Source organism: Cydia fagiglandana, chromosome 16 (assembly GCF_963556715.1).
Source record: "Cydia fagiglandana chromosome 16, ilCydFagi1.1, whole genome shotgun sequence".
NCBI classification, from domain to species: domain Eukaryota; kingdom Metazoa; phylum Arthropoda; class Insecta; order Lepidoptera; family Tortricidae; genus Cydia; species Cydia fagiglandana.
In genome coordinates this window covers 3,039,733-3,054,401 of record NC_085947.1, presented here as the reverse complement: position 1 = coordinate 3,054,401, position 14,669 = coordinate 3,039,733, and the positions used below count along the sequence as shown (strand labels likewise).

Here is a 14,669-nt window from a genome sequence, read left to right as displayed (position 1 = left end):
TTTCCTATAGGAGTCCATTTTTTTTCGCATTTTCTGGGTTGGTTCCATGATAAAAGTTGCTTAGTATGACCTAACTAAAGCGGGTTTGAGTAATTGCTTTTCGTTCAGTTACATAACTGTATGTTAAAGTGTGTCAATGTTCAGTTTTGATGATAGGTTCCACGAGGATTTGAGGGACTAACTCAAATCCTAATGGCGCCAGATCCTAAACTACAGTCCGTTTTTTTAGCATTAGAAAGAACTTCGCAAAAGTAAGCTTGTGGTTTCAAATCCGGCACTTCTAGCGGTAATAATTTGAATTAAATTATATGTAGGTATACTAGGTATTGACCATGCTACATTAGATAATTCAATAATTATTAACAATTAAAGAGCCTGATAAAAACTGCACGCTTGCTTCTGTGGAGTTCTTTCTAATGCTAAAAAAAACGAACTATGGAAACGTTCCTACCCGAAGTGCAAAGAAAACTGGTCCTGGTGGACGCGCATTTCAGAAAGACTCGTTCATTTTACTGCTGCAAATAATTTCTAAAACAATATTGTCCATGCAACTAAATTAGTTTCAACTCCGACCTTGCCCGCGGCCCAGAATCCTCGTTCAATCCATCGCCGATGAGCACGATCACGGTGCGATGGCGAAATTTAATTATATATAACGTAACGTTTGCTCACTAAACGTCTTCGTAATTATTTCAATTAGGTGTCGCAGGGCAAGGTTGGGCCCAATGGAATTTTTACAAACCTAATTATTTTACCTTTGCAAGTGTTTCTGTTTTATTTATACAAAAAGTAAACATAAAACCTATGCTATATCCTCATAGACACTTCTTTAGCAACAGAGTGGTCAAAGCTTGGAACAAACTCCTAGAGGACGTAGTATCGGCCCAAAGTGTCAATTAGTTTAAGAATAAACTAGACAAGCACAATGCAAACTCTACTCAACACTGAAAACTCGGTTGATGGCTCTAGATACAGGCATTATCAGTTATTTCAACTGCCTGCCTGCTTCACAAATAATAATATAAAAGGTCATTGATGAATTAATCTACTTCCCGTTGACCAAGAAACATAAAATGAGGATCTAGAACGGAGTCGCATTATTTAACTATGCTATTTCTTCGATTACAGATTTGCATTTAACAGTTAAAAACTTAGGGGCAAAGCAAAAGTTAAGTTAGTGCCTCTATCCAGTTTATTGTTTTCGGGAAAAAAAAATTCAGTGTTTATGAACCATACGGAGCCGTCGGTGTGCGAATCCGTCTCGTACTTAGCGAATATACTCTGTCAAGCTATTTCCGTCAGTAGAAAAGAGCGGCAAAAAAATGTAGGCGCGAAGAGTGAACGTCCTATAGAAAATTTTAATTTCGCGCCTCGTTCTGCTGAAAAACTTGTTTGACCGTCTATAACTGGCCGGTCTATATTTTTGCCAAAATGTTTAAGCCAAAAAAAATTAAATAAAAGAAAAAACTTTAATGGCGTTTACGAAAGTTTTTGAACAGACATGGCCAGTTTTTATATATTAATATTTGTATTTGATATTTTTTAGTAACTTAATATTCGGTGATAGTAATATAAAACATCTAAAAAATTACGAAATTGATTAATAATATCGAAATCATAATTACTGAAAAAATATTTCGCACAATAAATAATTAACACTTACACTGTCAATAGCTAAAGAAAACACGTTTCCGAACGAAGCCAGCGCCATGACAACGTGAAAAAACTATTTCACGTTGACAACCGATTGCTATTGATCTAACAACGCTATTTTTTGTGATTGAAGGTAACAAAAACCCGTTCCCACCCTTAGAAGTACAGAAAAAAATGGACAAAGCCTTTGAGATCCAGAAGGCCTGCCGGGATAACGTAAAAAATCTTCAAACATACCTCACAGACCTTAAGAACTGGGAGGTTGAAATGAAACGTAAAGAGGCCGCTTTGAACGGCGAATTTGAGCAGGTTTACAGTAATTTACGGTTATATTTCTCATGTAAATCACTAGCTGGTATAATTAGCTATGTATATTAGTATCATTGTCACGGTTTTAATACTGTAATAATTAGAAATGTATTTGGTCTTAACTGCGTCGCTAGGATTGAGAAATTGCGGTGTATTTTTCTTTGTACTCTTGATATTCTATATCTCTTCATTTCTAAGTGGTCCTCGACTGAAATTGTTAACGTATATTAACCTTTTTGAGGTCAGGACTTACCCCCAGTGAGGAGTAAAGCGAGGAAAGAGAAACCGATTGTTGAAACTAAAAAGAAGGTGGAGAAACGTATTCCGTCGTCTGACTACAAAGCCTGGGACGATTTTGATGTTGTAAGTACTATTGTGGTTGTTTCGTATAATTTAAACATGTATCAGATATCGCTGGCTCGATATTACAAAGTTGTTACATTTTGATACAATGTTCAAACCATATTTCCCACTTTTAAAAAATATTCTAAGCTTAATGTTCAAACCTTTTGATACAAGTGAAACATATAACCCTGCCCTGAAATATTGGGCCAGTGATATGACAGATGCAAAAAGATGATGTAGGGATCATTTTAGCCATATAATATCTAAAGATGCCCTATAAAGAATTAAGGGATGACTTACTTGTGTTGCTAACTTCTTGAAACATCTCTTCAATTCAAAGATGATAATAGTGCTTTTTGACCAAGGATGCGTTACCATAACCTATAGAATCACTTCATTTGTTTTCCTCGCTCAGCATGCAGTAATTCTATTGGTTCATAAAAACAAATCCCTTGTACATCTCTGGTTGAAATGGACCCTAAAGCTAGTAATAGTCATAATAGCCTTAATTACCAAAACTAAAACAGTATTACATTAAATATATAAACAAATTTACTTAAAAACTAACACATCATATTGACCGGATTAGTGTTCAGCGTGTCTTCTGACACATAGGCCTCTCCCAGCTGCTTCCATTCCTTTCTATCAATGGCTTTTCTGGTCCAGGTGGCGCCCCCTATCGACTTGATGTCATCCATCCATCTTTTAATTGGTCTACCTCTTTTTCTGTTACCGTCTCGTGGTTGCCAGTCTGTAATTATTTTGGTCCATTTTTCCTTACTATCCCGTGTCATATGGCCTGTCCATTGCCATTTTAACTTTCTTACTTTCTTGATTATGTCTTCTACTTTCGTTTTTGCTCTTATTTCATCTGCTCTTTTACGATCTTTTAATGTAATGTTCATCATACTTCTTTCTATTCCTCTTTAGCAGGTTCTAAGCTTTTGGAGATGTTTCTGAGTCAGTGCCCAAGTTTGGCAGCCATAGGTTATACATGGGAGGATACACAAGTTGAAAACTTTTTTCTTAGCTGACATTGGAAAGTGATTACTTTTAAGTATCTCCTTAAGCGACCAGTAATAGTAATGGCCTTTAATTCATTCTTTTTTTACACATTTAATAATTTTTTCAATTTAATATATTTATTTGCATGTCGCGTGTGCGGAAAAGGCCTCCCCCAGTTTTTCCCATCCCTTCCTATTCTGTGATATTCTCCACCAGTATCTGTCGAATTTCGTAGCTCATCTCTCCATCTTGTATTCGGTTTTTTTTTCTCGGTGTGTCTATTGGTGACACTAAACCTGCATCATGTTTTCAGGACAAGGCCTGTGAGGAAATAGACATGGAAGATGTGGGCCCCACATCCCTGGACAGCAAAAAGAGCCAGTCAGCTAAGATGGACAAGCTGCGGCAGGAGGCCCATCATGAGAAAGAGAGAGTGAGTATGATGGCTTTTGATGGTAACTCAACTACCTATCATCTAGAAGTCAGTGTTTTTCAAACTTTGTCATGACGCGAGCCCCTTAGTACAAACAAAATGTTTTGCTATGTATTGTTTTAAGGCTAGTAAAGGCTTTGGAACCCACACTTTGTAAACCACTGATCTAGGGTCATCAACATGTCAATCACATATCAGCAATGTCAGTGTCAGTTTGTAACTTTGTATATAATCTTTAGGCTTCCATACCCAAAGGGCAGAAACGGGACCATAATACTAGGACTCCTCTGTCCGTCTGTCTGTCCTTCACCAGGCTGTATCTCATGAACCGTGATAGATAGATAGACGGTAGAAATGTTCATAGACGATGTACTTTTGCAGTAGCAGAAACTATAACAACAAATTCTAAAAAGTGTGGAACTCGGTGCGCGAGTCTGACTCGCAATTGTCCAGTTTTTTTAATAATTTCAATTATTTCAGGGCAACAGTTTCGTAAAGATGGAGAAATGGGATGAGGCCATAGCGTGCTACAACCGCGCCATAGAGCTTGTAAAGGATGATGCCATATACTATGCCAACCGAGGACTGTGCTATCTCAAAAAAGACAGGTAAATTTACCACCAAATAATACAGTTCTTCTATCACTACATCTAGTTTTACAACAGTCAGTAATGAAACTAATGAAGCCCTAGCACCAAACCTTTCAGGGTTGACAAAATCATCTACTGTAGGGATCCCAAACTTCACCGTTTGTGCACAACTTCGTTAAATAATAAAATAACAAAAAGAGCTGAACAAAAATAGTTCAAAAGTAAAAAAAAAAGTTCTAAAAGTCCTCTACTTCTTTATTATGAAAATTATACTAAAACTACCAAATTCTAAATTTTGTTTACTCCTAGTCCTATCTGTTTTATACACTCAGGAGTCTACAACTATATCTGTAATATTTATTGTGTGAGAAAGTTTTATTACACCACTAACCACTAAGAAAAGGTTGATATTTCCAATTTCCTGAAATGAATAATTTTACCTTAATTCATTTAGACGCCAATTTTTGACATTTTCTTCTAACATCTACTTACCTCCGCAGCCTACACCAAGCCGAGACTGACTGCAGCACAGCAATCCGCCTCGACCCGACCTATGTAAAAGCCTACCAGCGCCGCGCCACCGCCAGAGAGCGCCTCGGGTCCCTCCGGGCTGCCTCGCAGGACCTCAATGAGGTCCTCAAGTTGGAACCTCACAACTCACAGGCGAGGAAGCAGAGAGATGACCTTAGGAACAGAATGGGGACTAAAGGGGTAAGTAGTGAAACTCTAGGGCCAAATAAATACCACAGCAATCTGCCTCAACGTCACCTACTTGAAGGCCAACTGGCGCCGCGCCACCGCCAAAGAGCGCCTCGGATCCCTCGGAGCTGCCTCGCAGGACCTTAATGAGGTCCTCAAGTTAGAACCTCACCACTCACAGGCGAGGAAGCAGAGAGATGACCTTAGGAACAGAATGGGAACTAAACACTAGGGCACCACAGTACCACAGCAACCTACCTCGACGTCACTTACGTGAAGGCCAACTGACGGCGCGGCACTGCCAGAGAGCGCCTCGGATCCCTCTGAGCTGCCTCGCAGGACCTCAATGAGGCTCCCCTCCCTCTGAGTAACAGAGGAAGTACGGGAGGAGCGAGTCCCACATACCACCCCATCCCCAACGGCCTTCGCAGCCCGAGGGGTGAGACACGTAATTTGTATTTACACCTGCGAAAAAAAGTTGGAGCCTCAAAATTCACAGGCGAGGAAACAGAGAGATGACCTTTAGAACAGAATTGGGACTATAGGTGTAAGTTGTAAAACACTCAAATTTATGAAATAAATATCAGAATGGACTATGGCCGTGACTCAGAACAGCGACTTGTAACCCTCTGACCTGCTTCACATGACCTCAATGAGGTCCTCAAGTCACTAGCGAGAAAGCTGCGGGATGACCTTAGGAAAAGTATGGATACTAAGGCCCACTTGCACCATCCCACTAACCCGGGGTTATGCGGTTAAACCGTTTACTCAGTGTCAAATTGTACTGGTAACCGTGGTAACTCCAGGTTTAACTGGTTAACCCCGGGTTAGTGGAATGGTGCAAGTTGCAAGTAGGCCTAAGCAGGTAAGTTTCAGTCTGCCAGGCTTTCCACAACCTCCCTACCATACCTTAAAACCAATGAAATAGGTAACTTAGAGAGTGGGTCCAAATTACTTATTGCCCTAGTCATCATCATCATCTTCCTCGCGTTATCCCGGCATTTTGCCACGGCTCATGGGAGCCTGGGGTCCGCTTGGCAACTAATCCCAAGAATTGGCGTAGGCACTAGTTTTTATGAAAGCGACTGCCATCTGACCTTCCAACCCAGAGAGTAAACTAGGCCTTATTGAGTTTACTTATTGCCCCAGCATTAAACCCAATTTAGCGGTCCACTGTGTTGACTGGTAGAATTTCCTTGTGATATGAAATCCACCTTTTGTTGTTGCGGCCAGGAGGCAGCCGAAGATCACGTGGTTGAGGTGAGTTTTAACTAGTTTCAGATTTCAACAGTTCCGTCGGCGTGGCTCACTCCGCGATTTCGTCGCGTCGCTACAAGTACATGCGGACCACAACAAATTTGGTGTCTAGCAGTAGTGGTTGCCGCGCACCGCTATGGAACGGACGTCCGCTTGCGCCTTGCGGTCATATCTGTCGTAATAGACGCGTTTTGTTAGAGAGTGAACCTTCGGTACCTAGTACTATTATTTATTCAGTTGCTCTGCACAGATCTTGCAATAAATCGTGCGCGGTTTTCGATCCTTTGACGACTAAGTAGTGCAGTGCGCATTCAATTATTGATCATTTTGGCGAACCGCGAGTTCTCGGTTTGGGCGAACTACTAGTTTAAATACTTTTAAATTAATTTATATCACTTAACTCTTTTTTTCCAGCTGAAATCAAAGTCATCACCCAACTCGACCCCGACCAGTGAAACCAAACCCTTCCCGAAGACCGGACAGCCGAAGATCATAGAACTTCAGGATGAGCCGGTGAAAGAAGTCAAGCCACCCAGCGAGCTAGAGAGGTGGAGGGACGGAGTCGGAGAGGGCATTACTGTCATCAAACCTGTCAAGAAACCACCTCATTTGAGGTCCAAGGTAAAATTACCAGTGTATTTTAACCCCCTTATTCATAAACGCGCCTCAAACCTCAATTAGCTAATTATTGTTTGTCCTTATCTGTCATTTTGTCTTATGTATTTGCAATAAAGGGATAAAACATAATTTAACTAAACCAGTCCCGTAAAGTTTTATGAATAAGGGGGTAAGTCTTTACTTTGAGAGTATATATTGACATAAAAAAATAACCCTATATCAGGTCATGATACTGAACAACGTTAACTTAAGGACCAATCCCTAAATGGCGATAAATATTTTTGTAAATTTTACAACAAATTCTTTTTTTTTTTCCTATTTTTGGGTTTGAGTCGTAGTAAAACTTGACCTGTATACTTTAGTGTCTAAACGTAAGAAAACTTAGTTACAGTAAATTTGCAGTCTGTAAGTGTGAAGCCATTGATCGAATCACGAAAACAAAAAGAACTCTGATACCAATTTTTACCAAAGGAATTTGTATCCCATAGAGTGAAAACTCTCCTAAAAACGATTGACTAACTAGCATACATTTTTTGCTACAGAGGGCCCTCAAATCCATCCCAATCCACGAGATACCCCTGGGCAAGACTGAACCAGAGAAGCCTGCGACCAGACTACAGATCGTGGAACTAGAAGACACCCTGTCCCACGGGGACTCCAACAACAACGACAACAAGACCAAGGAGACACACCTCATAGACAACGCGGGGGATGTGACGGCTGAAGTCAAGGTGAGTATATCTCGCGAGATACCCCTCGGCAGGACTGAACCAGAGAAGCCTGCGACCAGACTACAGATCGTGGAACTAGAAGACGCCCTGTCCCACGGGGACTCCAACAACAATGACCACAAGACCAAGGAGACACACCTCATAGACAACGCGGGGGATGTGACGGCTGAAGTCAAGGTGAGCATATCTCACGAGATACCCCTCGGCAGGACTGAACCAGAGAGGCCTGCGACCAGACTACAGATCGTGGAACTAGAAGACACCCTGTCCCACGGGGACTCCAACAACAACGACAACAAGACCAAGGAGACACACCTCATAGACAACGCGGGGGATGTGAAGGCTGAAGTCAAGGTGAGCAGAATTTCTCGCGAGATACCCCCGGGAGGACTGAACCAGAGAAGCCTGCGACCAGACTACAGATCGTGGAACTAGAAGACGCCCTGTCCCACGGGGACTCCAACAACAATGACCACAAGACCAAGGAGACACACCTCATAGACAACGCGGGGGATGTGACGGCTGAAGTCAAGGTGAGTATATCTCGCGAGATACCCCTCGGCAGGACTGAACCAGAGAAGCCTGCGACCAGACTACAGATCGTGGAACTAGAAGACGCCCTGTCCCACGGGGACTCCAACAACAATGACCACAAGACCAAGGAGACACACCTCATAGACAACGCGGGGGATGTGACGGCTGAAGTCAAGGTGAGCATATCTCACGAGATACCCCTCGGCAGGACTGAACCAGAGAGGCCTGCGACCAGACTACAGATCGTGGAACTAGAAGACACCCTGTCCCACGGGGACTCCAACAACAATGACCACAAGACCAAGGAGACACACCTCATAGACAACGCGGGGGATGTGACGGCTGAAGTCAAGGTGAGCATATCTCACGAGATACCCCTCGGCAGGACTGAACCAGAGAGGCCTGCGACCAGACTACAGATCGTGGAACTAGAAGACACCCTGTCCCATGGGGACTCCAACAACAACGACGACAAGACCAAGGAGACACACCTCATAGACAACGCGGGGGATGTGAAGGCTGAAGTCAAGGTGAGCATAATTTCTCGCGAGATACCCCCGGGAGGACTGAACCAGAGAAGCCTGCGACCAGACTACAGATCGTGGAACTAGAAGACGCCCTGTCCCACGGGGACTCCAACAACAACGACAACAAGACCAAGGAGACACACCTCATAGACAACGCGGGGGATGTGGCTGAAGTTAAGGTGAGCATAATATCTCGTGAGATACCCCTGGGCAAGACTGAACCAGAGAAGCCTGCGACCAGACTACAGATCGTGGAACTAGAAGACGCCCTGTCCCACGGGGACTCCAACAACAATGACCACAAGACCAAGGAGACACACCTCATAGACAACGCGGGGGATGTGACGGCTGAAGTCAAGGTGAGCATAATATCTCGCGCGATACCCCTCGGCAGGACTGAACCAGAGAAGCCTGCGACCAGACTACAGATCGTGGAACTAGAAGACACCCTGTCCCACGGGGACTCCAACAACAATGACAACAAGACCAAGGAGACACACCTCATAGACAACGCGGGGGATGTGAAGGCTGAAGTCAAGGTGAGCATAATGTCTCTATACTCCTGAGTCTCAGACTGTCAGAGGCCCTTATAAAGGCTTCATTCCAAAATGTAATTATAACTTTTATTAGCTAAGGCACTGGTCCCACCGCGAGCTAGTAAGCTATGAAAAAAAACACAAAATGTAAAAGAGACACGGCGATATTTATAGCTCACCGCTGGGCGAGTAACTATAAATATCGCCGTGTCTCTTTTATTTACACGGGAGTGTTTATCTTTTGTTCGTGTTTATAGCCGATAGCTCATAGCTTACTAGCTCGCGGTGGGACCAGTGCCTAAGGGTGGTATTCCACTTCAATTTATTTGTCCAATGTGTATTTGCATCTCACATTTTGCTTAGTGAGAGTGAGACGCACCAATGGACCAAGATATTGGGCTGGTGGAATACCTACCTGAGACACAGAATTAATTATAATAGTAGTACAGAAGATTCTCTCTAACAAAACGCGTCTGTTACGATTAGGACAGATATGACCGCTAGGTGGCGCAAGCGCCACGCGCCTATGGCTAGCCACCAAAATTGGTGTGGGACGGATGTGCTTGTTGCGACGCGACGAAATCGCGGAGTGAGCCACGCCCGCCTAAGATACAATGTCTTACCTTGCAGAACATAGAAATAACCAGTCCAGCATCAGAGAAGCTGCTCGCGGACCTGACGCAGAAGGAGGTCCTGAAGGAAGACATGGTGCCGCCGACCAACAGTGTCCAGTTCATGCAGGAGTGGAAGATGCTGAGGGGAAACGACCGCGCCAAGGCGGATTATTTGAGTGTGAGTATTTATAGTTGTTCGATTTGTAGCTGGCCCCGAACGGCTTATCCTTTATCTATTGTTAAGTAAAACCGCACCTGCAAAAAAGGGTCGTATAAATTCTAATTGGCACCTGAGCGCGGGCTAGTCCTACGCTCAAAAAACCAGTGTAGGTGCGCTCTCCGATAACGCGCCGTTTTTACGCATTTCAATGACACATCAAAGACGCGGCCACGCTAACAAGACTGGCCGAGTATAGAGAAGACTTTGCAAAGGTGGCCGCCGACGCCCGCTAGGGCATGGCAGTAGAAGAAGAAGAATGACACATTTTAGACTGGTTCTGTAGCGCTCGACTCGCCGGCACTCAGTAACCGTAGACGGAGTCGAGGGACCACACAAGAAGTGGCAAATTATTATTCCATTTGGCTCAATATGAAATCTTATTGCAATTTCGATAGGAGTTGTAATTCAATAACCGGTTAAAGTGACCGATGCAGATTTACTTAACAATGGACAAAGGATTGGCCAGTTACAAATCGAACTGGCCAGTTACAAATCGAACTATACCTGGCAGAATCCCAAGCTAAAAGAAAACATGGTGCCGCCGACCCACAGTGTCCAGTTCATGCAAGAGTTATTGGCTTATGTTGTTGAGCATTAGACTTTCCGGTCGGTGCTACATCTATTGTCACTTGACAGTACTACTACTGCTACTTAAAGTACTGATAATTCCGCTACTCGATGCTAGATGTCGACTATGAAAATAATAGTCTTTTTGGTACCAAAAGTGATGTATGGAGTGAGCACTCTTGTCTTACTACATTTCTCTATGGTTTTACTGTGGGACTACGTCGATAATCTGTATTTGTTATTTAAAAAAAAATCCTTTTCCAGATCATAGACCCGTCCAAGATCCCATCAATATTCGACAACGCTCTAGAAAGCCCCGTTCTCTCGGAGTTCCTTCAGCTGCTGCACGGTGACGTCAGCAAGTACGCGCAGCACACCGTGACGTCATACCTGCGCGGCCTGAGCCGGGTCAAGAGGTTCTCGGCGCTGGCTATGTTCCTCTCCAACAAGGACAAGCAAAGTGAGTATAGTGTGAAACTATATCTTATCTCGTAGCATTAAGGTTGAGGATTGATCATCTTGCCACCGGTCTCATACTTACCTGTTTGCATCTGTAAATAGTTTCATACAGAAGAGTTTACCAAACTTACGCTAGATGGCGTTGGAGTGTGTAGTGATTTCTACGTCGCACTAACGAAATCTCTATCAGGTTATTTAAACGATGCTCACGAGATATTAGTAATTTACATCTATCCTGCAGCAATTAATTTACTTACTTGGATTCTATTGCCTAGCTAATAAGGGTGACAACATTTTGACTAAAATATATATAAAGAAATAAGATTTCTTTGAATGGTCTACAATGCATGACTCTGTCGGTAAAGTGGAAGTTTGCTTGGCGGGACCAACAGATGGCGCTGCCACCGCCATTGCTGCTCTATCGGTAAAACAGGATTTGTTTTGCAAAAAGATGGTGTGAGGTTATAAACCCGGAGAGTGAAATAAAACAAATAAAATAGCTTGAAATGTAAAGTGGGAATCGACATGCCAATTAATAGACTTTAAATGTCGTTTCTTTGTTTTCAGAGCAACACAATACGTTTATTTTGGTGGATTCCTAACAATTCTTGAGAATTGTCTTATAAAACGACATTTCTAGTAAAAATAAAAACATGGAAAAGTTAAGATTTACGTTCGAGGTACTAGCGACGGGATCGGAAGGAAAAACAAATACAATATGCATAACCTCAATCGAAGTACCTGATGGTCGTGTGTTTGAAGTTCCTGACGATTTGAAACCTGCTAGTAAACACACTGGTATTACGATTACGGATGTATTCAAGAAAGTAAAAAATTCATTAAAAAAAAGACATCAAACACGGAAATTATGGATCCCACTAACTGAAGAATTGAGAAAAATCTACTTAGACGAAGGTGAAAATGTACAGTTTGATGATCAATATTTGGACGAAATTATAAGTGAAACGAAACATTCAAATAATAATACTAATAATACAGAACCTGTTAGTAAAAACTTAGGGAAAATAGCTGAACGGTTTTTACTGGAGAAATTTTCTGGAAAAACAACAAATGTTGAGCAGTGGATTAAGGAATTTGAGAATGAATGTAAAAGGTTTGAAATGGTGCAGGATACTAAAAAAATTGAAATGTTAAAACATCTAATGGACAAACAGTGCCTAGATGGGTACAACAGCATGGTGATAAAATTTACCATAGATTCAGACTGGACAATTTGAAAAAATAGTACTGTCAGAAGAATTTAGCATAAAACTAATAAAAAAAGTACATGAAAATATGTGTCACATAGGTGTAAAACAATTGCAGATGAAAATTGGAAAACAATATACAGCAAAAAATATGACTAGAAATATCACTAATACATGTAAAAACTGCGAGGTGTGTATAAAGAATAAAACGAGAAGACAAGTTAAATATGGTTTAATGTCGCATTTAGGTCCTGCCACTAAGCCCTTTGAAATCGTTTCTATAGATACAATTGGCGGCTTTGGTGGATCGCGCTCGACAAAAAGATACCTTCACCTTTTAGTGGATCATTTTACGCGATACGCATATATAGTGACCTCAAAGACTCAGAGTGCAAAGGACTTCATAAAACTAATAAATAATGTAATAAAAGATTATGAAATTAATATGGTCCTGTCTGACCAATATCCAGGCATAAATTCCAAGGAATTTAAAGATTTCTTAAATGCAAATTCAATACAGCTGATTTTCACAGCAGTAAATGCACCATTCTCTAACGGTTTGAATGAAAGACTCAATCAAACTCTTGTAAACAAAATAAGATGTAAAATGAACGAAAACGGGAATACGATTGCTTGGACAACAATTGCTCACGACTATGTGAACCAATATAACAATACTGAACACACAGTCACTGGTTTCACACCAAGATACCTTCTGGATGGCTCAGATGATTCATTGCTGCCAAACGAATTAAAACTAGATAAAGCAGTAGATGACTGGATGAAAGACAAAAAACTTGCACTCGAAAATTCAATTAAGTCTCATAACTATAATAAATTGATATACGACAAGAATAGAACATGCCATAAATTCAATACAGGTGATATGGTATATGTAGAAAATGGACACAAATTAAACAAAAAACTGGATGAATTAAAGATTGGACCTTTTGAAATCAAAGAAAAAATTTCAAATTCTATATATAGAATTGATACAGGCCACAAAAAGTTGGAGTCGAATCTTTTTCATATCACGAAACTCATTCCAGCAACTGTGTAAATGAGAAGATTAAAATAATAATCGTAGCATGCTTGAAAATTTTCTATAGTAAAAAATTTTCTTTCCGTGGAGGGGAGATATAAAGAAATAAGATTTCTTTGAATGGTCTACAATGCATGACTCTGTCGGTAAAGTGGAAGTTTGCTTGGCGGGACCAACAGATGGCGCTGCCACCGCCATTGCTGCTCTATCGGTAAAACAGGATTTGTTTTGCAAAAAGATTGGTGTGAGGTTATAAACCCGGAGAGTGAAATAAAACAAATAAAATAGCTTGAAATGTAAAGTGGGAATCGACATGCCAATTAATAGACTTTAAATGTCGTTTCTTTGTTTTCAGAGCAACACAATACGTTTATTTTGGTGGATTCCTAACAATTCTTGAGAATTGTCTTATATATAAATATCTCAGTTCTGCAATGGACTTCCGCGTGCCCCTAGAACGAAATGAAGGCCATTGAAGTACCTATCTAATGACCTAATTCTCAACTCTGTTGGTTTTTGGACCATTTTGACGGTATTGTCTTGGGTCGTCCCATTCGTTTTTGGTCAAGTTCTTAAATTAGTCCTATTCTGCTTTCGCCACCAATTTCTACATTCGTCGGTGGCTTTCAATGTAGAATGCGTGACGAAAGCAGAATAGGACTAATTTAAGAACTTGACGAAAAATGAATGGGACGACCCAAGACGATACCATTTTGACGCATGGTCCTTTAGAGTCTAAAGTTTAGACTAAAAAAACTTCGAGTTTCTATCAACACCCACCCACACACAAGACCCACAAGGCCCACAAGGGCATTTTGCGAATCGGTAATGGGGCCGGTCGAAGTATTTAGCAGATGGCGCCAGCACAGCTTGCTTAGAAATGTGTCAATGTTTTTGCCTGCCCTTAAAGCTAAATCTCATAGAAAAAGGGGCAAGCTATGATGGCGCCATCTATGCAAACCTTTGACAGTTGCCAACCCCATTATCCGCACTAAACTTTTTTTCTTAACAATGTGTTTTTTTTTTCTAGCGCTCAACAGTCTCCTCGAACACTGTAAGACTGTAGAACACTGCTCAGAAGACGACATCGCAGATCTGAAGAACAAATTTGAACTTTAAGTCAATAGATATAAGGCTTTAGGTAGATTGTATCCAATTTTAGACCTCTCATGTAACACCTTCGCTGCTAAAATAATTCCTTAAGCTGTAAAATCTCGTATAGGGTGACTGCTATAGCCTCCTAAGGCACTGAAATTTGAACCTACAGTGCAGAGAATAGAGTTGATTTTGGTTTTGTTTGAAAATTTAACGACACAAAACAA

The 14,669-nt window shown here is 41.5% G+C and overlaps 1 protein-coding gene and 1 long non-coding RNA gene across 2 annotated transcripts in view; both read left to right on the top strand.

Moving 5' to 3' along the window:
- Window positions 1-14,669, top strand: part of LOC134671730 (uncharacterized) — a 37,860-nt gene that overhangs the window by 19,644 nt on the left and 3,547 nt on the right. The gene's annotated exons all lie outside the window — the stretch shown is intronic.
- LOC134671729 (RNA polymerase II-associated protein 3-like) lies at window positions 1,793-14,487 on the top strand. Its single transcript, XM_063529555.1, has 10 exons — window positions 1,793-1,962; window positions 2,209-2,325; window positions 3,626-3,745; window positions 4,226-4,353; window positions 4,836-5,046; window positions 6,706-6,912; window positions 7,452-7,644; window positions 9,875-10,029; window positions 10,903-11,098; window positions 14,378-14,487. Exons 1-10 carry the CDS (start codon window positions 1,828-1,830, stop codon window positions 14,464-14,466), a joined length of 1,551 nt encoding a protein of 516 aa, XP_063385625.1. The 5' UTR covers window positions 1,793-1,827; the 3' UTR covers window positions 14,467-14,487.